This window comes from Salmo trutta, chromosome 14 (genome assembly GCF_901001165.1).
Source record: "Salmo trutta chromosome 14, fSalTru1.1, whole genome shotgun sequence".
NCBI lineage: Eukaryota > Metazoa > Chordata > Actinopteri > Salmoniformes > Salmonidae > Salmo > Salmo trutta.
In genome coordinates, this window is record NC_042970.1 from 58,051,150 (window position 1) to 58,079,050 (window position 27,901).

At 41.6% G+C, this 27,901-nt stretch overlaps 1 protein-coding gene across 1 annotated transcript; it reads left to right on the plus strand.

Moving 5' to 3' along the window:
• Positions 1-1,413: 1,413 nt before the first annotated feature.
• Positions 1,414-27,901, plus strand: LOC115208442 (sulfotransferase 6B1). Its single transcript, XM_029776502.1, has 5 exons — positions 1,414-1,788; positions 2,240-2,352; positions 3,632-3,721; positions 19,875-20,001; positions 27,253-27,901. The coding sequence occupies exons 1-5, from the start codon at positions 1,596-1,598 to the stop codon at positions 27,378-27,380; spliced, it is 651 nt and encodes a 216-aa protein (XP_029632362.1). The 5' UTR covers positions 1,414-1,595; the 3' UTR covers positions 27,381-27,901.

The following is a 27,901-nucleotide window of genomic DNA, read 5'->3' on the forward strand; positions in this document are numbered from 1 at the left end:
TTCGAACATGGAAAAAAGAAATTGAAATATAATGAAATGTATACAAAAAAATGATAGACTGAATATTTACATGGGACAAAAACAAACACGTCTTACTGCTGCGCCATCTTGGTGTATTTGTATTTGTCCACACTTGTGGGCGTGTTGCCAGCATATAGCAGCACATTTGATTGTGCATCAAGAATTCAGCATAGCAAGTTTGTATGAAGGTCTGGTTATTAAATAGGTAACTAGTTTTTCCTTTTTGAACCTTTATTTAACTAGGCAAGTCAGTTAAGAACAAATTATTATTTATAATGACGGCCTAGGAACAGTGGGTTAACTGCCTTGTTCAGGGGCAGAACAACAGATTTTATTCTGTCTCTCACTGTTCAAATAAACCTACCATTAAAATTATAGACTGATCATTTCTTTGTCAGTGGGAAAACGTACAAAATCAGCAGGGGATCAAATACTTTTTTCCCTCACTGTATGTGGTAGTAGAGTAGTGGCCTGAGGGCACACACTTAATGTGCTATGAAATCTGTTGTGAATGTTTTGCAATGTTTTTAAAATTGTATAACTGCCTTAATTTTGCTGGACCCCAGGAAGAGTAGCTGCTGCTTTGGGAGCAGCTAATGAGGATCCATAATAAATACAAAAACTAGCAATGGCAGACTTGGGCAAGTGCCCAACCCAATGCGCCCAACATGCAGAAGTCGCTCAATTTCAGTTTATGTAAGAAAACAAGCAGTTGAGAGTGTAGAGAATCATCTAAAATGTGCATCTCAAACATCACATTTTCAGCTGTTTGAAGCTGGTGGACCAAACGGAAAGTAAAATAATCTAGGTGCGAGCTCTCTGCTGGCTTCCACAAGATCCCATAGCCATTAAGTCAAATGGGATGAGGGGGAGGGGGTAGAGTTGTTTATGTTGCTGCAATTCGCCTAGCTTTCTCAAGAGGAAAGCAAAGTTAGGCATAGGACCTTTTAATAGGAAGACATTTTTAATGGAAAACTCTTAAGTTTTAAGTATCTTTTGAATCTGGCATTGAACAAGCTTTGTCAAGCTGATGTAGTCATGTGAAGGATACAAGCTTCATACATTTGTGACTGGAAAATGGAATGTAATCTTTGAAAATCTCTTTCAACAGGCACACCCCCATATGTTTAACTTAGATAACCCTCAACAAGAGAGAGTATAGTCACAGTGACAAAGCTATTTTCATGTGTTGACAGATGTGAGTTCGCTGAGTATTGACGCATTGTTTGTGTAAGAGCAAGTATGAGTGTAAGTCAGTGTTAGTGTGTACGTCATTAACATTCCACGTATGTTGTCCTTTGTTGCTTTTTCTTTCAAGAGTATTCCAATTTACTGAGACAAATCTAACCTAGACTGGAGTTAAACTCTCACCCATTTTATGAGCAAGTGACTCTCTCCAAATCAGTCACTGTGCATAGGGAACTAGTCCCTCCCTTCAACAGTATCACACCAGTGAACTGGAAAGTCCTGTTTTACTGTATAGGCCGGGAACACAAATACTAACACCTTTTTTTTGCATCTCGATTGTGGTCTGAATACATGAATAGGCTGTCATTAAGTCACCAGGATACAAAATGAGCAAACCAATGTCTGCGCAAGGCAAGTCCAAAATGGAGGAAGCAAAGAATGTGAAGGATGAGAATAAGCTGTACTTGCATGAGGGGATCCTCTACTCTACAATCATGAGTCCCCCAGAAAATCTTAAAGGCTTGAAGGAGCTGGAGGGCAGACCCGATGACATTTTACTGGTGGCCTACCCAAAATGTGGTAAGTGCAACCACCCCTGCTGTTGTGGTAGTTAGCGTGAACTGGATTACATAGTGGAAATATTTTTTGCCATCAAATGAAGTGCAGAACACAGTACTGCTGTTATATAGTACTGGGAATGACAACATGTGTATAGGACTTAATACAAAATTATTCTAGATCTAAGAAACAAACAGTTGGTTGTTGAACATTAACAAATGTATCAAGAGCCCACAGGAGCATGTGCATTGGAATATGTCTCCTGAAACCACATCATGAGCATTCTTTGCAGTATTAATGTGTCCCAACTGCCACCCATGAAGATACTCAAACAAATTAGTTAGCCTTAAAAACGTAGACTACATTGGACACAAACTCACATTGTACACACACTTTTGTGGACACTATAAACTATATAGTCTGCCCTATACTGATTTTGCCAGCAAAGCCCTAATTGAGTGTGCTTTTCCAGGGTTCAACTGGATGGTTGCTGTGCTACGCAAAATCATGGCTGCAGCCTCTGGACAACAAGAAGTGTCTCAAATACCTCCACTGATAGAGTTTTTCTCTCCTGACGTGCAAAAGGTATGTATACTGTAACAGTTTTCTATAACAGAACTAAGTCAATACCTAGTCAATCAAAATCGCTCTTTTTATCAGACTTGCTTTCAATGACAGATCTTTAAATTAAATGTGATGTAAAAGTTCCGCCTAATAGACAAACCCAAAAGTATTTAAAAAAAATATATTACTCGCTCACAGTAATCGCTAATTCTTGAAATTACTTTTGGTCGCTACCGATTGAGGTAAATCAGTCTTTAGTTTTTACGCGCCACACACTGAACATTTTCAGAATAACCTACAATAGGATGCACTAGTGCCTTTAGTGCATTTCAAGGTATTTGTAATCGACCTGTTCAAAGGAATTTTTATTTAACTAGGCAAGTCAAATCAAACATTTTATTTTTGTATTTCTCATGCTCCTGCCTTTGATTATTATCATTCTGCCACTGGTTAAGTAACCAAAAGGTCGCTGGTTCAAATACCTGCGCTCCAGCAGGTATATCTCACTGGTCGCCCCCAAAGCCAATTCCTCCTTCGGCCGCCTCTCCTTCCAGTTCTCTGCTGCCAATGACTGGAACGAACTACAAAAATCTCTGAAACTGGAAACACCTCACTAGCTTTAAGCACCAGCTGTCAGAGCAGCTCACAGATTACTGCACCTGTACATAGCCCATCAATAATTTAGCCCAAACAACTACCTCTTCTCCTACTGTATTTTTTTTATTTTTTATTTTGCTCCTTTGCACCCCATTATTTATATTTCTACTTTGCACTTTCTTCCACTGCAAATCTACCATTCCAGTGTTTTACTTGCTATATTGTATGTACTTCGCCACCATGCCTTTTTTTTTGCCTTTACCTCCCTTATCTCATCTCATTTGCTCACATTGTATATAGACTTATTTTTCTACTGTATTATTGACTGTATGTTTGTTTTACTCCATGTGTAACTCTGTTGTTGTATGTGTCAAACTGCTTTGCTTTGTCTTGGCCAGGTCGCAATTGTAAATGAGAACGTGTTCTCAACTTGCCTACCTGGTTAAATAAAGGTGAAATAAACAAAATAAAATAAAAAATCACCAAGCCTACAAGGTGAAGAATCTATCAATGTGCCCTTGAGCAAGGCACTTAACCCTAATTGCTCCTGTAAGTCGCTCTGGATAAGATCGGCTGCTAAATGACCATTTCCTTTCATGTCATTTTTTTACAAATGATGTACCTTGTGGTTTTCTGCTGCATTTTGGTATGCCATATGATAACCTACTAAAACCTTTGTCCTTTCCCTCTGTTTCTTTTCAAGGTGGTGGGAGAAATGCCCTCTCCACGGTTACTGGGCACACATTTGCACCCTGATAACATTCCTGGCACTTTTATTGCGAAGAAAACAAAGGTCAGTGTTAATACCTTTACTAAAGAACATGTCACAATAACTTGAATCTAGCCTCCCTTCCATTGTGGAGTGCTTAATCTAATGCAGTCTGGGAATTTTTTATTTTTCTTTATAGAATAACAGGAAATTAATACGTTATGAAAGTGACATCAATTTCACTTCCGTATCTTTGTTTTGTAGGCTATGAATGAGCCTCAAATTTGTATCGCCAATGAAAACACAGTAATTTAAGATATAAAATGTATACTTATATTTATGGGTGAATTTACATTTTCAATGTGTTTGATGGCCAAGAAGAAGCACAGAGCCAAAAAGTTACAACTGTTTAATTGGAACTACACACATGAACTACAACTTCCAGCAGCTGCGCAATGCCTCTCTTTCGACAGCTTGCCATTTGCATTTTCATTTAACTTTTTCAGAAAGTACTGGCTGGCGATGTTCAGATAAAAAACTGCGTAATCTAATATAAAACACATAAAATGGCCTGTATCAATGGGTTCTTCGTCCAGTGAGTCCTCAGCTCAAGTAGGCACGCTCCAGCATGCTAGTTCAAATAAGACTTTTTAAACTTTTGGCGACGTGTCTTACTTCTTCAGCATCAAATATTTTTATAAAAGGCATCAGTATAAGTAAATTAATCCACAACTATCAATATATATGTATATACAGTGCTTTCGTAAAGTATTCAGACCCCTTAACTTTTTCCATATTTTGTTTACTACGTTACAACCTTATTCTAAAATGTATTGTTTTTTTCACCTCATCACTCTACACACAACACCCCATAATGCTAAAGAAAAACTGCTTTTTAGAAATTTTTGCTAATTTACTCAGTACTTTGTTGAAGCACCTTTGGCAGCGATTACAGACTCGGGACTTCTTGGGTATGACGCTACAAGCTTGGCACACCTGTATTTGGGGAGTTTCTCACATTCTTCTCTGCAGATCCTCTCAAGCTCTGTCAGGTTGGATGGGGAGCGTCGCTGCACAGCTATTTTCAGGTCTCTCCAGAGATGTTCGATTAGGTTCAAGTACGGGGTCTGGCTGGGCCACTCAAGGCCATTCAGAGACTTGTCTTCAAAGCAACTCATGCGGTGTCTTGGCTGTGTGCTTAGGGTCATTATCCTGTTGGAAGGTGAACCTTCACCACAGTCTGAGGTCCTGAGCGCTCTGGAGCAGGTTTTCATCAAGGATCTCTCTGTACTAGGCTCTGACTGGTTTCCTCCAGATGTGATGCTTGGCAATCAGGCTAAAGAGTTCAATCTTAGTTTCATCACACCAGAGAATCTTGTTTCTCATGGTCTGAGAGCCTTTAGGTGCCTTTTGGCAAACTCCAAGTGGGTTATCATGTGCCTTTTACTGAGGAGTGGCTTCCGTCTGGCCACTCTACCATAAAGGCTTCTGTCTGGCCACTCTAACATAAAGGCCTGATTGGTGGAGTGCTGCAGAGATGGTTGTCCTTCTGGTAAGTTCTCCCATCTCCACAGAGGAACTCTAGAGCTCTGTCAGAGTGACCATCGGGTTCTTGGTCACCTCCCTGACCAAGTTCCTTCTCCCCCGATTGCTCAGTTTGGTCAGTTGGCCAGCTCTAAGAGAAGAGTCTTGCTGATTCCAAACTTCTTCCAGTTAAGAATGATGGAGGCAACTGTGTTCTTGGGGACCTTTAATGCTGCAGAAATGTATTGGTAACCTTCCCCATATCAGTGCCTCGACACAATACTGTCTCGGATCTCTATGGGCAATTCCTTCGACCTCATGGCTTGGTTTTTGCTCTGACATGCACTGTCAACTGTTGGACCTTTTAAAGATAGTTGTGTGCCTTAACACATCATGTCCAATCAATTGAATTTACCACAGGTGGACTCCAATCAAGTTGTAGAAACATCTCAAGGATGAGCAATGGAAACAGGATGCACCTGAGCTCAATTTCGAGTCTCATAGCAGAGTGTCTGAATACATGTACATTTGCTAAAATTCACAAAACCTGTTATCGCTTTGTCATTATGGGGTATTGTGTGTTGATTGCTGAGGAAAATATATTTCATAAATTTTAGAATAAGGCTGTAACATAACAAAATGTGGAATTCTTGAATACTTCCGAAGGCACTGTAACAATAAACAGCATTCATCAATCTGACTCCAATATTGTGTGAATAAATGCAACTGGCCCTGTCTGTCTCTGGAGGAATCTAGTCAAGGTAGCGAACCTTGCATCACCACTCAGTATGATTGCAATGAACATGAATGTGTCTAACTTGCACCTTAATGCAATTATTAAGAGACTAGATACAAATAGCTAATTCTGCCGACCAATATTCGAGCATTATTTTATTGAGGCAAGCATATAGACAACTACCAATAGACCTACTAAATTATAAACATATAGTCAATTGAATAATGACTCTGTAAAACGAGGAATGCATTTACTCAATTCCACTAATACAATTTATTAGTCACAAAAGAATTGACACTCAAACAATTACATTGCACATGAAATACATGATACATCTTAGCCTGTCTGTGTTATTCTGTAATGTATCATGTAATGTGTCTTCAGTTCAGAAAAATCTCTAAGAGGATAAACTTTGTGTGTGGTACACACAGGAGCTTGGTAGCAAGTTCTCAAAGTATAAAACAATTCACTGCTGCCCTTTTAACCAAATTCAAGCAGAAACTCACCCCCAACCTGAATTAGCATTTAAACTCAGCAAAAAAAGAAATGGCCCTTTTTCAGGACTCTGTCTTTCAAAGAGAATTTGTAAAAATCCAAATAACTTCACAGATCTTCATTGTAAAGGGTTTAAACACTGTTTCCCGACTTGATTAGTGTAGTGTTAGTGAGCCAGCTACATAGTTGTCTTTGCTGTCTTTGCATCTAAGATAATTGTGTAGTTTAGAGTAATTATTAGTAACTAGCCAGCCGCGACGCCAGACGTAGTCAACACACCTAGTCATCATTAACCCACTGCTAGCTAGCTAGCAAACAGCTAGCCAACCGTTACCGACTAGCAGCGCTGTAGATACCAATACTTTACAACGGAACGATTTGACTAGTGCAGTGTTGGCTAGCTAGCTACATAGTTGTCTTTGTCATAGCTTGATAATTGTGTAGTTTAGTAATTACCGAGGTTAGCTAGCCAGCTATTGCCGTCCCCCGCGACGCCATTTTTTTCCAAACCCAGCCAACTAGTAACACTGTAGAAACTAAATACATTACAAAGGAACGTCTTGATTAGTGTTATGTTAGCTAGCTACAAAGTTGCTTTTGTATCATGACAAGGTGTAGTACTGAAACTATCGAGGTCACCTAGCCAGCTACACCTAGCCAGCTACACGGTCAAACAAAGTCAACAACGCAGCCACTGCTAGCTAGCCTACTCCACCAGCCAGCAGTACTGTATCATTTTCGTCATTTTAGTCAATAAGATTTTTTGCAACGTAAGCTTAACTTTCTGAACATTCGAGACGTGTAGTCCACTTGTCATTCCAATCTCCTTTGCATTAGCGTAGCCTCTTCTGTAGCTTGTCAACTATGTGTCTGTCTATCCCTGTTCTCTCCCCTCTGCACAGGCCATACAAACGCTTCACACCGCGTGGCCGCTGCCACTCTAACCTGGTGGTCCCAGCGCGCACGACCCACGTGGAGTTCCAGGTCTCCGGCAGCCTCTGGAACTGCCGGTCTGCGGCCAACAAGGCTGAGTTCATCTCAGCCTATGCTACCCTCCAGTCCCTAGACTTCCTGGCGCTGACGGAAACATGGATCACCACAGATAACACTGCTACTCCTACTGCTCTCTCCTCGTCTGCCCACGTGTTCTCGCATACCCCTAGAGCATCGAGCCAGCGGGGTGGTGGCACTGGAATCCTCATCTCTCCCAAGTGGACATTCTCTCTTTCTCCCCTGACCCATCTGTCTATCTCCTCATTTGAATTCCATGCTGTCACAGTTACCAGCCCTTTCAAGCTTAACATCCTCATCATTTATCGCCCTCCAGGTTCCCTTGGAGAGTTCATCAATGAGCTTGACACCTTGATAAGTTCCTTCCCTGAGGATGGCTCACCTCTCACAGTTCTGGGTGACTTTAACCTCCCCACGTCTACCTTCGACTCATTCCTCTCTGCCTCCTTCTTTCCACTCCTCTCCTCTTTTGACCTCACCCTCTCACCTTCCCCCCTACTCACAAGGCAGGCAATACGCTTGACCTCATCTTTACTAGATACTGTTCTTCCACTAATCTCATTGCAACTCCTCTCCAAGTCTCCGACCACTACCTTGTATCCTTTTCCCTCTCGCTCTCATCAAAAACTTCTCACTCTGCCCCTACTCGGATGGTATTGCGCCGTCCCAACCTTCGCTCTCTCTCTCCTGCTACTCTCTCCTCTTCCATCCTATCATCTCTTCCCTCTGCTCAAACCTTCTCCAACCTATCTCCTGATTTTGCCTCCTCAACCCTCCTCTCCTCCCTCTCTGCATCCTTTGATTTTCTCTGTCCCCTATCCTCCAGGCCGGCTCGGTCCTCCCCTCCTGCTCCGTGGCTCGACGACTCACTGCGAGCTCACAGAACAGGGCTCCGGGCAGCCGAGCGGAAATGGAGGAAAACTCGCCTCCCTGCGGACCTCGCATCCTTTCACTCCCTCCTCTCTACATTTTCCTCTTCTGTATCTGCTGCTAAAGCCACTTTCTACCACTCTAAATTCCAAGCATCTGCCTCTAACCCTAGGAAGCTTTTTGCTACCTTCTCCTCCCTCCTGAATCCTCCTCCCCCCCCCCCCCCCCCCCCCTCCCTCACTGCGGATGACTTCGTCAACCATTTTGAAAAGAAGGTTGACGACATCCGATCCTCGTTTGCTAAGTCAAGCGACACCGCTGGTCCTGCTCACACTGCCCTACCCTGTGCTTTGACCTCTTTCTCCCCTCTCTCTCCAGATGAAATCTCGCGTCTTGTGACGGCCGGCCGCCCAACAACCTGCCCACTTGACCCTATCCCCTCCTCTCTTCTCCAGACCATTTCCGGAGACCTTCTCCCCTACCTCACCTCGCTCATCAACTCATCCTTGACCGCTGGCTACGTCCCTTCCGTCTTCAAGAGAGCGAGAGTTGCACCCCTTCTGAAAAAACCTACACTCGATCCCTCCGATGTCAACAACTACAGACCAGTATCCCTTCTTTCTTTTCTCTCCAAAACTCTTGAACGTGCCGTCCTTGGCCAGCTCTCCTGCTATCTCTCTCAGAACGACCTAATCAGTCAGGTTGATCCTAATCAGTCAGGTTTCAAGACTGGGCATTCAACTGAGACTGCTCTTCTCTGTGTCACGGAGGCTCTCAGCACTGCTAAAGCTAACTCTCTCTCCTCTGCTCTCATCCTTCTAGACCTATCTGCTGCCTTTGATACTGTGAACCATCAGATCCTCCTCTCCACCCTCTCCGAGCTGGGCATCTCCGGCGCGGCCCACGCTTGGATTGCGTCCTACCTGACAGGTCGCTCCTACCAGGTGGCGTGGCGAGAATCTGTCTCCGCACCACGTGCTCTCACCACTGGTGTCCCCCAGGGCTCTGTTCTAGGCCCTCTCCTATTCTCGCTATACACCAAGTCACTTGGCTCTGTCATATCCTCACACGGTCTCTCCTATCATTGCTATGCAGACGACACACAATTAATCTTCTCCTTTCCCCCTTCTGACAACCAGGTGGCGAATCGCATCTCTGCATGTCTGGCAGACATATCAGTGTGGATGACGGATCACCACCTCAAGCTGAACCTCGGCAAGACGGAGCTGCTCTTCCTCCCGGGGAAGGACTGCCCGTTCCATGATCTCGCCATCACGGTTGACAACTCCCTTGTGTCCTCCTCCCAGAGTGCTAAGAACCTTGGCGTGATCCTGGACAACACCCTGTCGTTCTCCACTAACATCAAGGCGGTGACCCGATCCTGTAGGTTCATGCTCTACAACATTCGCAGAGTACGACCCTGCCTCACACAGGAAGCGGCGCAGGTCCTAATCCAGGCACTTGTCATCTCCCGTCTGGATTACTGCAACTCGCTGTTGGCTGGGCTCCCTGCCTGTGCCATCAAACCCCTACAACTCATCCAGAACGCCGCAGCCCGTCTGGTGTTCAACCTTCCCAAGTTCTCTCACGTCACCCCGCTCCTCCGCTCTCTCCACTGGCTTCCAGTTGAAGCTCGCATCCGCTACAAGACCATGGTGCTTGCCTACGGAGCTGTGAGGGGAACGGCACCTCCGTACCTTCAGGCTCTGATCAGGCCCTACACCCAAACAAGGGCACTGCGTTCATCCACCTCTGGCCTGCTCGCCTCCCTACCTCTGAGGAAGCACAGTTCCCGCTCAGCCCAGTCAAAACTGTTCGCCGCTCTGGCACCCCAATGGTGGAACAAGCTCCCTCACGATGCCAGGACAGCGGAGTCAATCACCACCTTCCGGAGACACCTGAAACCCCACCTCTTTAAGGAATACCTGGGATAGGATAAAGTAATCCTTCTAACCCCCCCCCCCCCTTAAAAGATTTAGATGCACTATTGTAAAGTGGTTGTTCTACTGGATATTATAGGTGAATGCACCAATTTGTAAGTCGCTCTGGATAAGAGCGTCTGCTAAATGACTTAAATGTAAATGTAAATGTTTTTCAATGAACCATAAACAATTAATGAACATGCACTTGTGGAACGGTCGTTAAAACACTAACAGCTTACAGACGGTAGGCAATTAAGGTCACAGTTATGAAAACTTTGGACACTAAAGAGGCCTTTCTACTGACTCTGAGAAACACCAAAACAAAGATGCCCAGGGTCCCTGCTCATCTGCATGAACAAGCCTTAGGCATGCTGCAAGGAGGCATGAGGACTGCAGATGTAGCCAGGGCAATAAATTGCCATGTCCGTACTGTGAGACGCCTAAGACAGCGCTACAGGGAGACAGGACGGACAGCTGATCATCCTTGCAGTGGCAGACCACGTGTAACAACACCTGCACAGGATCGGTACATCCGAACATCACACCTGTGGGACAGGTACAGGATGGCAACAACAACTACCCGAGTTACACCAGAAATGCACAATCCCTCCATCAGTGCTCAGACTGTCCGCAATAGGCTGAGAGAGGCTGGACTGAGGGCTTGTAGGCTTGTTGTAAGGCAGGTCCTCACCAGACATCACCGGCAACAACATCGCCTATGGGCACAAACCCACCGTCGCTGAACCAGATAGGACTGGCAAAAAGTGCTCTTCACTGACAACTCGCAGTTTTGTCTCACCAGGGGTGATGGTCGGAATCACGTTTATCGTCGAAGGAATGAACGTTACACCAAGGCCTGTACTCTGGAGCGGGATTGATTTTGGAGGTGGAAGGTCCGTCATGGTCTGAGGTGTGTGTCACAGCATCATCAGACTGAGCTTGTCATCATTGCAGGCAATATCAACGATGTGTGTTACAGGGAAGACATCCTCCTCCCTCACATGGTATACTTCCTGCAGGCTCATCCTGACATGACCCTCCAGCATGACAATGCCACCAGCAATACTGCTCGTTCTGTGCGTGATTTCCTGCAAGACAGGAACGTTAGTGTTCTGCCATGGCCAGCGACGAGCCCGGATCTCAATCCCATTGAGCACATCTGGGACCTGTTGGATCGGAGGGTGAGGACTAGGGCCATTCCCCCCAGAAATGTCTGGGAACTTGCAGGTGCCTTGATGCACTGCAGTGCTTAATGCAGCTGGTTTCTTTTTTGCCTGAGTTTACTTTGCTAGTAAAAACAAAAGACAGGAAAACACACCCAGATTCTAATCTAATCATTCCAATTCAAATGACAGGAGCGCACCCCTGTGTCGCTCCTCTTTGAACTATCCACCGTCCAACAAACAATAACACTGTTTCCCTGTAACAATAAATGCATAGAACTTACAGTACAATAAACATACAGTACAACATGTCAAAATGTATAGCTCTTTATAAACTCTTGAAACAATCCAAACATAAATGTAATTCACGCAGAAACATTTATTACGTTTTCATCTGTCTTCACACCTCCAACGGTGTCCATGCTCCCAGGGTTCTGGGGGAACGTCCCTTCATAGAGAAAGCCACAGATAAGGTGTGTTTGATCACTGTGATAGCCTACAAATGGTCTGCCATCCAAACAATGGCATAAACTGTGATTGAGTCATCACGTTGTGCTCCCATGCCAGCAAGTCGCCAGTTGCGAGTATCACCTTCTCTCATTCTTCCACTACATATTCCTCCCATTAGGCTTGTCCAATAATGCCTCTCGCTCAGACCACTACTAAGAAGCTATTTTGTCACTTTTTGACCATTTTAATTGAAGACAATCACAGTAAGGTACGTAGCCTTTTTCTGCAGACAATGACATAGTGGCCTAATGGAATATTATTCATATTTTTTATCATTTCGTAATTATACTGAACCAAAATATAAAATGCAACATGCAACAATTTCAATGATTTCAGTCAATTGAAATAAATTCATTAGGCCCTAATCTATGGATTTCACATGAATTTCACTGCAGGGGAGCAGCCATGGGTGGGCCTGGGGTGGCATAGGCCCACCCACTTGGGAGCCAGGCCATGCCGGGTGGCTGGTCTCAGATGATCCCGCAGGTGAAGATGCCGCATGTGGAGGTCCTGGCCTGGGGTGGTTACACGCGGTCTGCATTTGTGAAGCAGGTTCTTTATTTTTACTATTTTCTACATTGTAGAATAATAGTGAAGACATCAAAACTATGAAATAACACATATGGAATCATGTAGTAACCAAAAGAAAGTGTTAAACATGTCAAAATATACTTTATATTTTAGATTCTTCAAAGTAACCACCCTTTGCCTTGATGACAGCTTTGCACACTCTTGTCATTTTCTCAATCAAATCAAATTTTATTTGTCACATGCGCTGAATTCAACAGGTGTAGCCCTTACTGTGAACTGCTTACTTACAAGCCCTTAACCAACAATGCAGTTCAAGAAATAGTGTTAAGAAAACATTGAATAAATCAACTAAAATAAAAAATTAAAAGTAACTATGAAATTACATAACAATAACGAGGCTATATCAAATCAAACTTTATTTTTAACATGCGCCGAATACAACAAGTGTAGACTTTGAAATGCTTACTTACAAGCCCTAACAATACAGTTCAAGAAGAGTGAAGAAAATATTTACCAAGTAGACTAAAATAAAAGTGATAATAAAAAGTAACACAATAAGAATAACAATAATGAGGCTATATACAAGGGGGCACTGGTACAGAGTCAGTGTGTGGAGGTACAGGTTAGTTGAGGTAATTTGTACATATAGTGACTATGCTTGGAAGAGAAGTGGGGGGGGGGGAGGGGGCGCTTTCCTCTGACAACGCCTATTAGATACGTCCTGGATGGCAGGAAGCTTGGCCCCAGTGATGTACTGGGCCGTTCGCACTACCTTCTGTAGCACCTTACAGTCAGATGACGAGCAGTTGCCATACCAGGCAGTGATGCAACCGGTCAGGATGCTCTCAATGGTGCAGCTGTAGAACCTTTTGAGGATCTGGGGACCCATGCCAAATCTTTTCAGTCTCCTGAGGGGGAAAAGGTTTTGTCGTGCCCTCTTCACAACTGTCTTGGTATGTCCGGACCATGATAGTTTGTTGGTGATGTGGACAACAAGGAACTTGAAACTCTCGAGCCACTCCACTACAGCCCGTGAATGTTAATGGGGGCCTGTTCGGCCCACCTTTTCCTGTAGTCCACGATCAGTTCCTTTGTCTTGTTTACATTGAGGGAGAGGTTGTTGTCCTGGCACAACATTGCCAGTTATCGGACCCCCTCCCCATAGGCCGTCTCATCGTTGTCGGTGATCAGGCCTACCACTGTTGTGTCGTCAGCAAACTTAATGATGGTGTTGGAGTCATGTTTGGCAACGCAGTCGTGGGTGAAAAGGGAATACAGGAGGGGACCAAGTACACATCCCTGAGGGGCCCCTGTGTTAACCTCTCTAGGGCAGGTGGCACCAAATCGTCCCACCTACGTAACAGCCAGTTGAATCCTGTGGCGCGATTTTCAAATACCTTAGAAATGCTATTACTTCAATTTCTCAAACATATTACTATTTTACAGCTATTTAAAGACTCTCGTTAATCTAACCACTTTCAAAAAGGCTTTACAACGAAAGCAAAACATTAGATTATGTCAGCAGAGTACCCAGCCAGAAATAATCAGACACCCATTTTTCAAGCTACCATATAATGTCACAAAACCCCAGAAGACAGCTAAATGCAGCACTAACCTTTGATGATCTTCTTCAGATGACACACCTAGGACATTATGTTATACAATACATGCATGTTTTGTTCAATCAAGTTCATATTTATATCAAAAAACAGCTTTTTACATTAGCATGTGACGTTCAGAACTAGCATACCCCCCGCAAACTTCCGATGAATTTACTAACAATTTACTAAATTACTCACGATAAACGTTCACAAAAAGCATAACAATTATTTTAAGAATTATAGATACAGAACTCCTCTATGCACTCGATATGTCCGATTTTAAAATAGCTTTTCGGTGAAAGCACATTTTGCAATATTCTAAGTAGATAGCCCGGCATCACAGGGCTAGCTATTTAGACACCCACCAAGTTTAGCACTCACCAAAATCAGATTTACTATTAGAAAAGTTTGATTACCTTTCCTGTTCTTCGTCAGAATGCACTCCCAGGACTTCTACTTCAATAACAAATGTAGGTTTGGTCCAAAATAATCCATAGTTATGTTCCATCAGCGGCGTTTTGTTCGTGCGTTAAAGACACTATCCCAATGGTAAATAACGGTCAAGCGCACGGCGCATTTCGTGACAAAAGATTTCTAAATATTTCATTACCATACTTCGAAGCATGTCAACCGCTGTTTAAAATAAATTTTTATGCAATTTTTCTCGTAAAAAAGCGATAATATTCCGACCGGGAATCTGCAATTAGGTAAACAGCCGAAAGAAAATACAGCACGGGGTCGAATCGGGTACGCGCCTAATTCCTTTGTCCTCTGATCGGCCACTAGGCAAAGGCGATAATGTGTTTCAGCCAGAGGCTGCCTCGTCATCGTTCAACTTTTTCCCGGGCTCTGAGAGCCTATGGAAGCCATAGGAAGTGTCACGTTACAGCTAAGATTCCCACTCTTCAATAAACAGAGACAAGAAGAACGACTCCTTGTCAGACAGGCCACTTCCTGCATGAAACCTTCTCAGGTTTTTGCCTGCCATATGAGTTCTGTTATACTCACAGACACCATTCAAACAGTTTTAGAAACTTTAGGGTGTTTTCTATCCAAAGCCAATAATTATATGCATATTCTAGTTACTGGGCAGGAGTAGTAACCAGATTAAATCGGGTACGTTTTTTATCTGGCCGTGTAAATACTGCCCCCTACCCCCAACAGGTTAAGGATCAGTGTGGCAGACGTGTTGTTGCCTACTCTTACCACCTGGAGGCGGCCCGTCAGGAAGTCCAGGATCCAGTTGCAGAGGGAGGTGTTTAGTCCCAGAGTCCTTAGCTTAGTGATGAGCTTCGTGGGCACTATGGTGTTGAACGCTGAGCTGTAGTCAATGAACAGATTTCTCACATAGATGTTCATTTTGTCCAGGTGAGAAAGGGCAGTGTGGAGTGCGATTGAGATTGCGTCATCTGTGGATCTGTTGGGGTGATATGCGAATTGGAGTGGGTCTAGGGCAGGGCTGCCCAACCCTCTTCCTTCCTGGATCTACTGTCCTGTAGGTTTTCAGTCCAACCCTAGTTTAGCATTACTGATTAAGCTAGTTAAGGTCTTGTTGAGCAGCAAATTAGTAGAATCAGGTGTTAAATTAGGGTAGGACTGAACCCACAGGATGGTAGATCTCCTGGAAGAGTGTTGGGCAGCCCTGGTCTAGGGTGTCCGGGAGGATGCTGTTGATGTGAGCCATGACCAGCCTTTCAAAGCACTTCATGGCTACAGACGTGAGTGCCACGGGGCGGTAATCATTTAGGCAGGTTACCTTCGCTTCCTTGGGCACAGGGACTATGGTGGACTGCTTGAAACATGTAGGTATTACAGACCTGGTCAGGGAGAGGTTGAAAATGTCAGTGAAGACCCTTGACAGTTGGTCCACGCATGCTTTGAGTACAGGTCCTGGTAATCCGTCTGACCCTGCGGCTTTGTGAATGTTGACCTCTTTAAAGGTTTTGTTCGGCTACCGAGAGCATTATCACACAGTCATCCAGAACAGCTGGTGCTCTCGTGCATGCTTCGGTGTTGCTTGCCTCGAAGCGAGCATAAAAGGCATTTACCTCGTCTGGTAGGCTCGCAGGGGGTACCGGTACCGAGTACAAGTGATACCGGTATACAGGGTTTACCGGTACCGAGTCAGTGTGTGGGGGTACAGGTTAGTCACGGTAGTATGTACATGTAGGTTGGGGTAAGGTGACTATGCATAGATAATAAACAGTGAGTAGCAGCAGTGTAAAAACAAAGGGAGGGGGGGTCAATGTTAATAGTTCAGGTAGCCATTTGATTAATTGTTCATCAGTCTTATAGGTTGGGGGTAGAAGCTTCACCTGGAATGCTTTTCCAACAGTCCAACTGATCCCAAACCATCTCAAGTGGGTTTAGGTCAGGTGATTGTGGAGGCCAGGTGATCTGATGCAGCACTCCATCACTCTCATTCTTGGTAAAATAGCCCTTACACAGCCTGGAGGTGCGTTGGGTCATTGTCATGTTGAAAAACGAATTATAGTCCCACTAAGCACAAACCAGATGGGATGGCGTATTGCTGCAGAATGCTGTGGTAGCCATGCTGGTTATGTGTGCCTTGAATTTTAAATAAATCATTAACAGTGTCACCAGCAAAGCACCCCCACACCATCACACCTCCTCCTCCATACTTCACGGTCAGAACTACACATGCAGAGATAATCCGTTCACCTACTCTGCATCTCACAAAGACATGGCGGTTGGAACCATTAATCTCAAATTGGACTCATCAGACCAAAGGACAGATTTCCACCGATCTAATGTCCATTGTCGTGTTTCAAGTCTCTTCCTCTTATTGGTGTCCTTTTAGTAGTGGTTTCTTTTCAGCAATTCAACCATGAAGGCCTGATTCACGCAGTCTCCTCTGAACAGTTGATGTGTCTGTTACTTGAACTCTGAAGCATTTATTTGGCCTGCAATTTCTGAGGCTGGTAACTCTAATGAACTTATCCTCTACAGCAGAGGTTACTCTGGCTCTCCATTCCTGTGGTGGTCCTTATGAGAGCCAGTTTCATCATAGCGCTTATATGGTTATTGCGACTGCACCTGAAGAAACTTTCAAAGTTCCTGAAATTTCCCAGATTGACTGACCTTCATGTCTTGAGGTAATGATGGACCGTTGTTTCTCTTTGCTTGTTTGAGCTGTTCTTGCCATAATAAGGAATTGGTATTTTACCAAATAGGGATACCACCCCTACCTTGTCACAACAACTGATTTGCTCAAACACATTAAGAAGGAAAGAAATTCCACAAATTAACTTAACAAAGCACACTTGTTAATTGAAATGGATTCCAGGTGACTAGCTCATGAAACTGGTTGAGAGAATGCTGAGTGTGCAAAGCTGTCATCAGGGCAAAGGATGGCTACTTTGAAGAATCTCAAATATAAAATATAGTTTGATTTGTTTAACACTCTTTTGGTTACTACATGATTCCATATGTGTTGTTTCACAGTTTGTCTTCACTATTATTCTACAATGTAGAAAATAGTAAAAAGAAAAGAAAAACCCTTGAATGAGTAGGTGTCCAAACTTTTGACTGATACTGTATATAAAGTGTAATATTGGGATGCAAACTCAAAATGGAATTAATTTGAACTCGGTACAGGTGTTTTGTTAACGGCCATTACCATGTGTGTGAGGTGTATACTTTTATTTCAAAGTAGATGTGTTTAAGACTACCAAGAAACACTTTGACTCTGATTTAGCCCACTGCAGTAAAAGGTCATTGTTAAGCAGAAATTATTTGATATTGTGATTTGAAAGAAACATCTGTATTGGACCTTTTATAGACCAATTGCAAATAGTTCCAAACCCCTCTGCCAATAACAGCTACTTTTCAGGTTACATATCCCTCTCATTAGGCCCCTCCTGTGTAGTGGATTGATCCACACAACAGTCGTGTTCCTCTGCTCAGATGTTGCGGAAGCATGCCATATATTACAAATGCCTGGATAGGTATTTTACCACATCATATGTTATAGCAATCTGGTACCCGATGCCACAGATGATGACGTGGCATGCAACCATTGGTTGATGCATGCAACGTCTGAGCAGCTGAACACAACCTATGGTAATGGGCTGCTTAGGTGCCCTCCCCCACACTACTCAGACCCCACCCAGACAGTCTTGGGCAAAATTCTTGTTTGAGAAAATATTTTGTTTATTTGTATTTTTTTATGGAAAACTGTTACAGTAAATACATTCATTCTTACCCAGAAATGATTTGAAATAAAAATAGCTGCACTGGGCCTTTAATTGGATAATGAGTTTTAAAATTAAATGTTTGAACCATATGATACATAGTATTTGGAATGATGTAATATGTCAAATTTCTTTAATTAATGTATTGTGATGTGTAGAATCAGGGGTGCAACTTCCACTGGAGAGGGGGGATATGTCCCCACACATTCTGAAAATGCATTTTTGCCCACCCCCCCAGTTTTATCATTGGAATGTGATACAAAATGAGGCAATGGTGTGCTTTAGGCCCATACGGACACCTTCGAGCGGTCGGGTAGGCTGTTGAGTGTTTATGCGTCTGGAATAAAAACAAATATATATTTTCCCCCCACTTCTATAACCAAAGCTGCGCCCCTGCGTAGAATGAATGTGTAACGGCCGTCGTATGAATTGGACCAAGGCACAGCGGGTTGAGTGCCAATTTTGACGTTTATTTTAAATAACCACGAACACTTCACAAAAACAAGAGAACGGACGACAACATAACAGTTTGCAGGCTAACCCTAGCAGTGCAAAACAACCTCCCACAATTCCCAAAACAAACATACTCCTAATTATAGGACCTTCAATCGGAGGCAACGATAACCAGCTGCCTCCAATTGAAGGCCCCAATCCCAATTACTAAACATAGAAATTAACACCCTAGAAACATACATAGAACTATACAACATAGAACTAAACCAACACCCTGGAAACATAAATCAAATGCCCCTCTACCTAAACACACACTCAAAACCATATAAAACAAATACCCCCTGCCACGTCCTGACCAAACTCTAATTACAAATAACCCCTTTACTGGTCAGGACGTGACAGAATGACACATTTTCATTTTAGCTATTGTATTCCTCTTATTCCAATACAAATGTCAATTATACATCCTGTTGACACTTTCAATTGAAATTGAAGTCTTGCGTTGGAATTATAGAGCAATTTATCTCAATTCTAGAATAAATTAAAGTTTATAAGGTAGTGAGCTCTCCTAAAAATAGGCAAATGATCCTAAGATGTGTAAAATAAATACTTCGATGTTATGTGGAATAAATCCAGCCAATCAGGCAGGGGTATTGCACTTCCCCTGGAGTTGACAGGGGTTGCGTCTTTTGTGTCTGAATCTGAATTTACTTTTGTATTATCAGTGTTGGACTTCATAATTAAACACATATTTGTAGGTTAAAGCTGGAATCCTTAATGGTGAAACTGCCATTTCCATTTGCGATATTACAACAACAAAGAAGTTCCTGCAAAATATATATATATTTTTTTTCGAACATCATCATTGCACGTGATAGAACAGAAAATATGTACTGCATGTTACACAACGCTCCTCACGTCGGTGGGGCGGACAGTGGCTGTTTTCCCCTACTGCGGATTGCATCTTAGGATGCAGATTCCAAGTGATTGCACTTACGGTAGATAAGGAAGTTAATAATGTTAGTCATCTGCTATTGTAGGCAACTAACCAACCAACCAACATGTTCACTGCAAAATATTTTTCTTGAGAAATACCTGAAAATATTCTGTCCATGTTCATCTGAATTATGTTGTGGTTTTACGTCAAACTTTAGAACTCAATTGCACCAATAGTATAACAATTATCTGTGATAACTTTGACTTTCAGATGCTGGTTGTGTTCCGAAACCCAAAAGATACAGTCGTATCATACTACCACTTCATGAACACAAACCCTGTTTTGCCTAATGCCAAATCCTGGGATTCATTTTTCACAGACTTCATGGAGGGTGAAGGTGAGATTTATTTTTTATTTTACCTTTATTTAATTAGGCAAGTCAGTTAAGAACAAATTCTTATTTTCAATGACAGCCTAGGAACAGTGGGTTAACTTCCTTGTTCAGGGGCAGAACAACAGATTTTTACCTTGTCAGCTCAGGGATTTGATCTTGCAATCTTTGGTTACAAGTCCAACACTCTAACCACTAGGCTACCTGCCGATTTAAGGAACTCGACACTGCATTTCTTTCAAACAATACGAATGTGTTATGTTGGATAGGCTGGGTGTAATGAATAGCACAACTAGAAAATTACATTTCCTAAATGAAATGTCTGTGCTTTCTAGCTGGTCTTAAATTATTTATGGTTGTGAAATAAGTTTTAATAGTGGTAGTGACCGCTGTAGTAATGGCAGTGACTGGTTATAGATGAATAAATTGGTAGAGGGAAAGATTGCCAGCCAAAGAAATCAAATAATAATAACTAGAAAAGTACATTTCCTGAAGAAAATGTGGTGTGATGCTTGTTATAAAGTATTTATGAAAAAGTTTAGAAAATTGTAATATTGTTTTAATGTTTGTAGCTGAAATGGTAAGAATGGTAGCATTTAAAATGTCTACTACTGTGTTCTTATTTTTGGCATTTTGCCATTAAGTGTTATGCTATTTTATGGTAATTACCACCGTTTATAAACTTTATTAAGAATGTGAAGATAGGATAGCCTGAACATGAAAACGTTGCTCAATGGGTGACATGTCTGGTGAGTATGCAGGCCATGGAAAAAACGGAACATTTTCAGCTTCCAGGAATTGTGTATAGATCCTTGGGATATGGGGCTGTGCATTATCATGCTGAAACATGAGGTGATGGTGGCGGATGAATGGCACAACAATGGTCCTCAGGATCTCATCACAGTATCTCTGTGCATTCAAATTGCCATCGATAAAATGCAATTCGTTGTCTGTAGCTTATCCTGATATGGATAGGGGGCAGTACTTTCACGGCCGGATGAAAAAACGTACCGATTTAAACTGGTTACTACTCTTGCCCAGAAACGAGAATATGCATATTATTAGTAGATTTGGATAGAAAACACTCTGAAGTTTCTAAAACTGTTTGAATGGTGTCTGTGAGTATAACAGAACTCATATGGCAGGCAAAAACCTGAGAAAAAGTCAACCAGGAAGTGGAGGATCTGAGAATTGTAGTTCTTCATTCTAGTCCCCTTCGAAACTACAGTATCTGTGCTGTTACGTTGCACTTTCTAAGGCTTCCATTGGCTGTCTAAAGCCTTCAGAAAGTGGATTGAGCCTTCTCCTGTCTCTGGGCAGAGTATAGGAGCTCAGTTACTGAGTGGTCTGCCTGAGGACAAAGAGATTGGATATGCGCGTTCCCGCGAGCACGCTGTTTTTTCCTTTTCCTCCTTGAATGAATACACTATTGTCCGGTTGGAATATTATCACAATTTTACGTAAAAAATACCATAAAAATTGATTTAAACAGCGTTTGACATGCTTCTAAGTACGGTAATGGAACATTTTGACTTTTTGCGTCTCGAATTGCGCTCGCACATTACCCTTTGGATAGTGACCTGAACGCATGAACAAAACGGAGGTATTTGGACATAACTATGGATTATTTTGAAAAAAAACAACATTTCTTGTGGAAGTAGCAGTCCTGGGAGTGCATTCTGACGAAGATCAGCAAAGGTAATACAATATTTAATACTAATTCTGAGTTTAGGTTGCCCCGAACCTGGCGGGTGTCTAAATAGCTCGCCGTGATGGCAAGCTATGTACTCAGAATATTGAAAAATGTGCTTTCGCCGAAAAGCTATTTTAAAATCTGACACAGCGATTGCATAAAGGAGTTCTGCATCTATAATTCTTAAAATAATTGTTCTGTATTTTGTCAACGTTTATAATGAGTATTTTTGTAAATTCACCGGAAGTTTTTGGTGGGAATACATTTTCTGAACATCACACGCCAATGTAAAAAGCTTTTTTTGGATATAAATATGAACTTGATTGAACAAAACATACATGTATAGTATAACATAATGTCCTAGGAGTGTCATCTGATGAAGATCAAAGGTTAGTGCTTCATTTAGCTGTGTTTTGGGTTTTATTGACATATATGCTTGCTTGGAAAATGGCTGTGTGGTTATTTTGGTATGTACTCTCCTAACATAATCTAATGTTTTGCTTTCGCTGTAAAGCCTTTTTGAAATCGGACAATGTGGTTAGATTAACGAGAGTCTTATCTTTAAAATGGTGTAAAATAGTTGATTGTTTGTGGTATTTTAGTTGTTTTTGTATTACGCGCCATGCAATCCCATTGGCTGTTGGCTAGGGGTCCCGCTGGCGGAACGGGGTCCCGTTGGCGGAACGCCTAGATGCAAAAGGTTAACCTGTCTGGGCTAGGGGGCAGTACTTTCACGGCCGGATGAAAAACATACTCAATTTAAACAGGTTACTACTCTGGCCCAGAAACTAGAATATGCATATTATTAGTAGATTTGGATAGAAAACACTCTGAAGTTTCTAAAACTGTTTGAATGGTGTCGGTGAGTATAACAGAACTCATATGGCAGGCAAAAACCTGAGAAAAAGTCAACCAGGAAGTGGAGGATCTGAGAATTGTAGTTCTTCATTCTAGTCCCTTTCGAAACTACAGTATCCGTGGGGTTACGTTGCACTTCCTAAGGCTTCGATTGGCTGTCTAAAGCCTTCAGAAAGTGGTTTGAGCATTCTCCTGTCACTGGGCAGAGTATAGGAGCTCAGTTACTGAGTGGTCTGCCTGGCAACAAAGGGATTGGATATACGCGGTCACGCGAGCACGCTGTTCCTTCTTTTTCTCCTTGAATGAATACGCTATTGTCCGGTTGGAATATTATCGCAATTTTATGTTAAAAATACGATAAAGATTGATTTCAAACAGCGTTTGACATGCTTCTAAGTATGGTAATGGAACATTTTTACTTTTCGTCTCTGGTACCCGCGCTCGCACGTTATGCCTTTGGATAAGTGATCTGTACGCACAAACAAAACGGAGGTATTTGGACATAAATATGGATTATTTGGAACAAAAACAACATTTCATGTGGAAGTAGCAGTCCTGGGAGTGCATTCGGACAAAGATCAGCAAAGGTAAGAGAATATTTCTAATACTAATTCTGAGTTTAGGTTGCCCCGAACTTGGCGGGTGTCTGTATAGCTCTCTGTGATGGCTGAGCTATGTACTCAGAATATTGAAAAATGTGCTATCTCCGTAAAGCTATTTTAAAATCGGACACAGCGGTTGCATTCAGGGGTAGTCTATCTATAATTCTTAAAATAATTGTTATATATTTTGTCAACGTTTATGATGAGTATTTTTGTAAATTGATGTGCACATTCACCAGACATTTTGGTGGGAATACATTTTCTGAACATCACGCGCCAATGTAAAATGCTGTTTTTGGATATAAATATGAACTTTATCGAACAAAACATACATGTATTGTGTAACATAATGTCCTAGGAGTGTCAACTGATGAAGATCGTCAAAGGTTAGTGCTTCATTTAGCTGTGTTTTGGGTTTTACTGACACATGTCCTTGCTTGGAAAATGGCTGTGTGATTATTTTTGTCTATGTACTCTCCTATCATAATCTAATGTTTTGCTTTCGCTGTAAAGCCTTTTTGAAATCGGACAATGTGGTTACATCAAGGAAAAGTGTATCTTTAAAATGGTCTAAAATAGTTGTATGTTTGAGAAAGTTGAATTATGACATTTTGTTGTTTTTGAATTTGCCGCCCTGATATTTCACTGGCTGTGTCCCGCAGGTGGGACGCTAGCGTCCCACGTAGCCCATAAAAGTTAAATGTCAACAGGATTAAAATATAAATGTGACACATTAGAATATAATTTGTCACTTAAAATACCTTGATTAAACTATAATTGAATGAAAACATAGAATATATTAACTCAATCATGATTGGCTTGATTTAGATACCAATTTTAGATGTTGGCAGTTCAGAGATATATATTTTTTTAAATAAGAAATGACAGTACTGTATTAGTTCTTCATGGATTACATTAATTGGAAATGAGAAAATAAGTACACCAACATGAGCTTCCATTCATAAAATGTGTAGAGTAAATTGCTAAAGTAAATTCTCTGTGGTTAACAAGCAAATACTTCAATTCAGTTGTACGGAATGATTGTTCAATAGTTAAGTCTTTGCTTAGTCTGCTCAAATAGTAGGTTTAGTTTATACCAAAGATAATACCCACCAAATAGTCTTGAAAAATGTTGGCAGCATCCAGGACTAAAATGTAACACTTTTTTGAGCATTAATACGGTGGCAAAAAGTGGTTGCATTTGAGATTAGCAGTGCGGGTGAGACAAAAAAATGACCTTGTATTGAGACAATGTAAGTTGCAATTGACCGGTTAATCTCTTGAATGATAATTAAAAAAATGTAGATTTCGGCCTAAATAGACATACCCAAAAGTATTCGGATGTTCCTAATGTTTGGTATACTCAGAGTACACTATAGTGAAGATCAAAGGGATCTCCAAATTAGAATTCACTGAGACCGGGTCTGCTAGCTTGTATGATTTCCGCCTAAATACTCATACCCAAAAGTAATTATTTTTGATGAGATGGCCAAAAACAATTACTAGTAATGCTACATATTTCTAGAAAGGACTGGAACTCACCTTTCTGGGAAAGAGAGTTATATATTGCTGAGGTGTACTCACTTTTGAGGAGACAAGCTCAAGTACATAGTACAAATATTATGAAACTAGAAACAAAATCTTATTTTTTTATATTCAACAAAAGTGGGGGAACCTGTCATTTGTAAAAACGCGTAGTGCGTTATGATAAATTGCGTCCAATACAGTGGTAGCTGCACGATATCACCATAATCTATAACCAGTATTTTACATTTTATTTAATCTAATCCAGAGCAATTTATAGTAGTGAGTGCATACATCTTCATACTGGTCCTCCGTAGGAATCGAACCCACAACCCTGGCATGCTATACCAATAGAACCACACGGGACTATGTGAATGTTGACTGAATGATTTGTTTTCTGCTTTTTAATGAAAGGCTTGACCTACTCCTATAAAGGAAGCCCATTTTAATTCTTAACTTTTTTACTAATTCATCAATATGCTTTCTGATAGATAGCTTCTCGTCAATCCAGATACCCAGATATTTCTAAGCGGGAACACAATAAATGTGGGCACCATCCAGGGGCGAAAATCTGATATCAACTTTGGAGGGGACAATTACATGAAATTTTCTCAAGAGCAATTCCTGAGGGGGACACCAAAAGTAGTTCTGTAACACATTGTAATATGGTAAATGTATATTGAGGAACCAAAGAAATAAGGTGTTTGCCGTACTCCTAACTACCGGTACCCAAAACTACACAACTAATCACAACAGCAATACCATTGCCTTTAACAAATCTTAGTTCAGTCACCAGTTTAAGTTGAGAGTGGGGGTATCCATGGCATTTTCCAATTATGTTCCTATTTTACAAGTAAAAAAACTTGAGAACCTTTCATAATGTTGCCAAACAAAGACTCAACAAACTTACCTGAGACTCCCTGTCTCTGCCAGTCTGTCCCTGCATATCTGTCCCCAACTCTGCTGTCTGTGTGCCATCTGTTGCCTGCTCTGCCTAATGACATCATTGTCAAACATTGCCATTAGAATTTCATTTCTTTCTTATGAACATTTTATCAACTAATCTTTGAGATATTAGGCTACTAGGGTTCTTACTTTGCGTTTTGGTGTACTGAAAAATACTCTGATGTCCGTCTTTTATTTTTCTGCCATTTTTCTACCTGGCTGGCTACACAGACACACAGTGTGTAGGTTATTTACAGTAGGAGATGGGCTTCTATCATCTTATCTTTTATCAGTCTATTTGGGCTTCGATCTAAAAGGTAGCTAGCGAATATGAAACGGATTAAAATGACAAGAGTTGACAGCTGTATGAGTTCACCATTTACACATCATATGCTGCAACCTTTTGAAATTTTAATAGTTTGTTTCATATTGGCTGGCTTCCAACAATAGCTGAATTTGCAAAGCTAGCGAGCACCAATTCCGTTTCAGTGGTGTTTGCTATAATCTTTGCTATCCGGGTTAAATAAAGGTGAAATAAAATAAAGAAAAAAAATGCCCTTGCGACAATTTAGCTTTTGTACCGAGACCATTAAATATATTTAAGACAATGGTAGAAGAGAGTGTAGTTCTGTTCAGTTTGGACTTCAGTTTATCGCTAACCTTTATCACAGGGACTTTGAAGCACTAATTTACATCATCTGGATGCTGATCTTGGAATAAGTTGACGATAGCTAAGATTCCATCTTTGACGAGGCCACATAAATGGAATAGGTACTAGCTAGCTTAATAGTTAATATTTGTGCGCTAGCTCTGCATATTCAGCTAGTGTGTGTGCGCCATTGACTGGATTAACCTCACGTCAGTTACGTTCATTGAGTGCCTTTCAGACAGTAGACACGACCCCTCTGTTACCTTGCCAACTAAGGAACTGGCAGTGGATCAAACCATTGTGAGGCAAAGGTTGGGGGTTCGCAATCTTTTGAAACTTAAAAACGTGCTATTAAGTGTCTATAATCAGCACAATTGCTTTCATTGCGTATTATTTATATTATTTAAATTACATAGTTATGTTTCAGTGATATATTGGGGGGGACAAATCATATTTTTCCCAGGATGGGGGGGGTCATGCCCCCCCCCCCCGGGATTTCCGCCCTTGGCACCATCTGATGTACAAATGCATAAACCATCAGAGCTTTTTGGAAAATAACATATATTTAGTTTTACCTGCAGGTACCAATTTCAGTTCAACAAGGGCTTTCTGCAAAGCAAAAAAGGCAGATTGTAGCTCCAAGACAGCCTTGTCAACAGAATGCACAAACGAATAATCTGCATACAAGTGGAAGTTACAATTACCTACAGACCAACCAATGTTGTTTGTATTTATAGAAAAGTCAAAAGTACGGGCCCAAAATCAACCCCTTTGGGACACCCTTAGTAATATCAAGGAAACCTTTCAATTGGTGAAGAGGAAACTGAAACCACCCAAAACAAACAACAACTGAAAAGGGTTGTAGTAAAGACTGTAAAACATTTCAAAATGAATATACAAGGATTTTGGTGATGTCAGTTGTTGTTTTCACAGGTCCAAAAAGTTGATCTTCGCCTTTGATTTGTCCCGCTTGCTTTTCTGCCTAGGTGAAGTTGGAGATTGGAAGAACCATCTAAGTGAAGCCCAAAGTAAACAGATGGACAAGGAGTTTGAGAAGCACCTGGCTCACACTAAACTGGGGGCTAAGTTAAAATATGATATTTACTGCAAGTAGGGAGTTGAAATTTCCAGATCCAATGCAGAATAAGCATTTTCAAAAGATTGAAATAGAAAAATGTTGCTCATGCCTACAGTAGGTCTAAACCTTCTGTAAGAATACTCAAAGATAAATTTACAACGCAGAGAACTAAAGATCAATGCAACTAGTTGTTTTTCAGTTCAACATCTGTTTAGAATCTGTGTAGGGGTTCCAGTTTGGACTCATAGCTACATGTGGCAAGTTTTCATTGGTCCAAACTATCTACTCATTGAAGCCCGAAACAGGATTCTTTGTATTTGGCCAGTTTTACTGCAATGAATTCTAATTGGTTAACCTCAGGCTAGGTTTTGGTATAAACTACATCCTGTCTCTTTGTTCAATGGAGAAACAACAAGAACAGGGAAGAATGAACATCAACCATCCACTTTCCAGCATAACAACTATGATTTGTTCTCTTTGAATAAATATATTTTTCTCCCCCTGATTTGTTTTGAGGTCTGTGTTGTCAAAGAATAACATAAACAGTATAACCAACC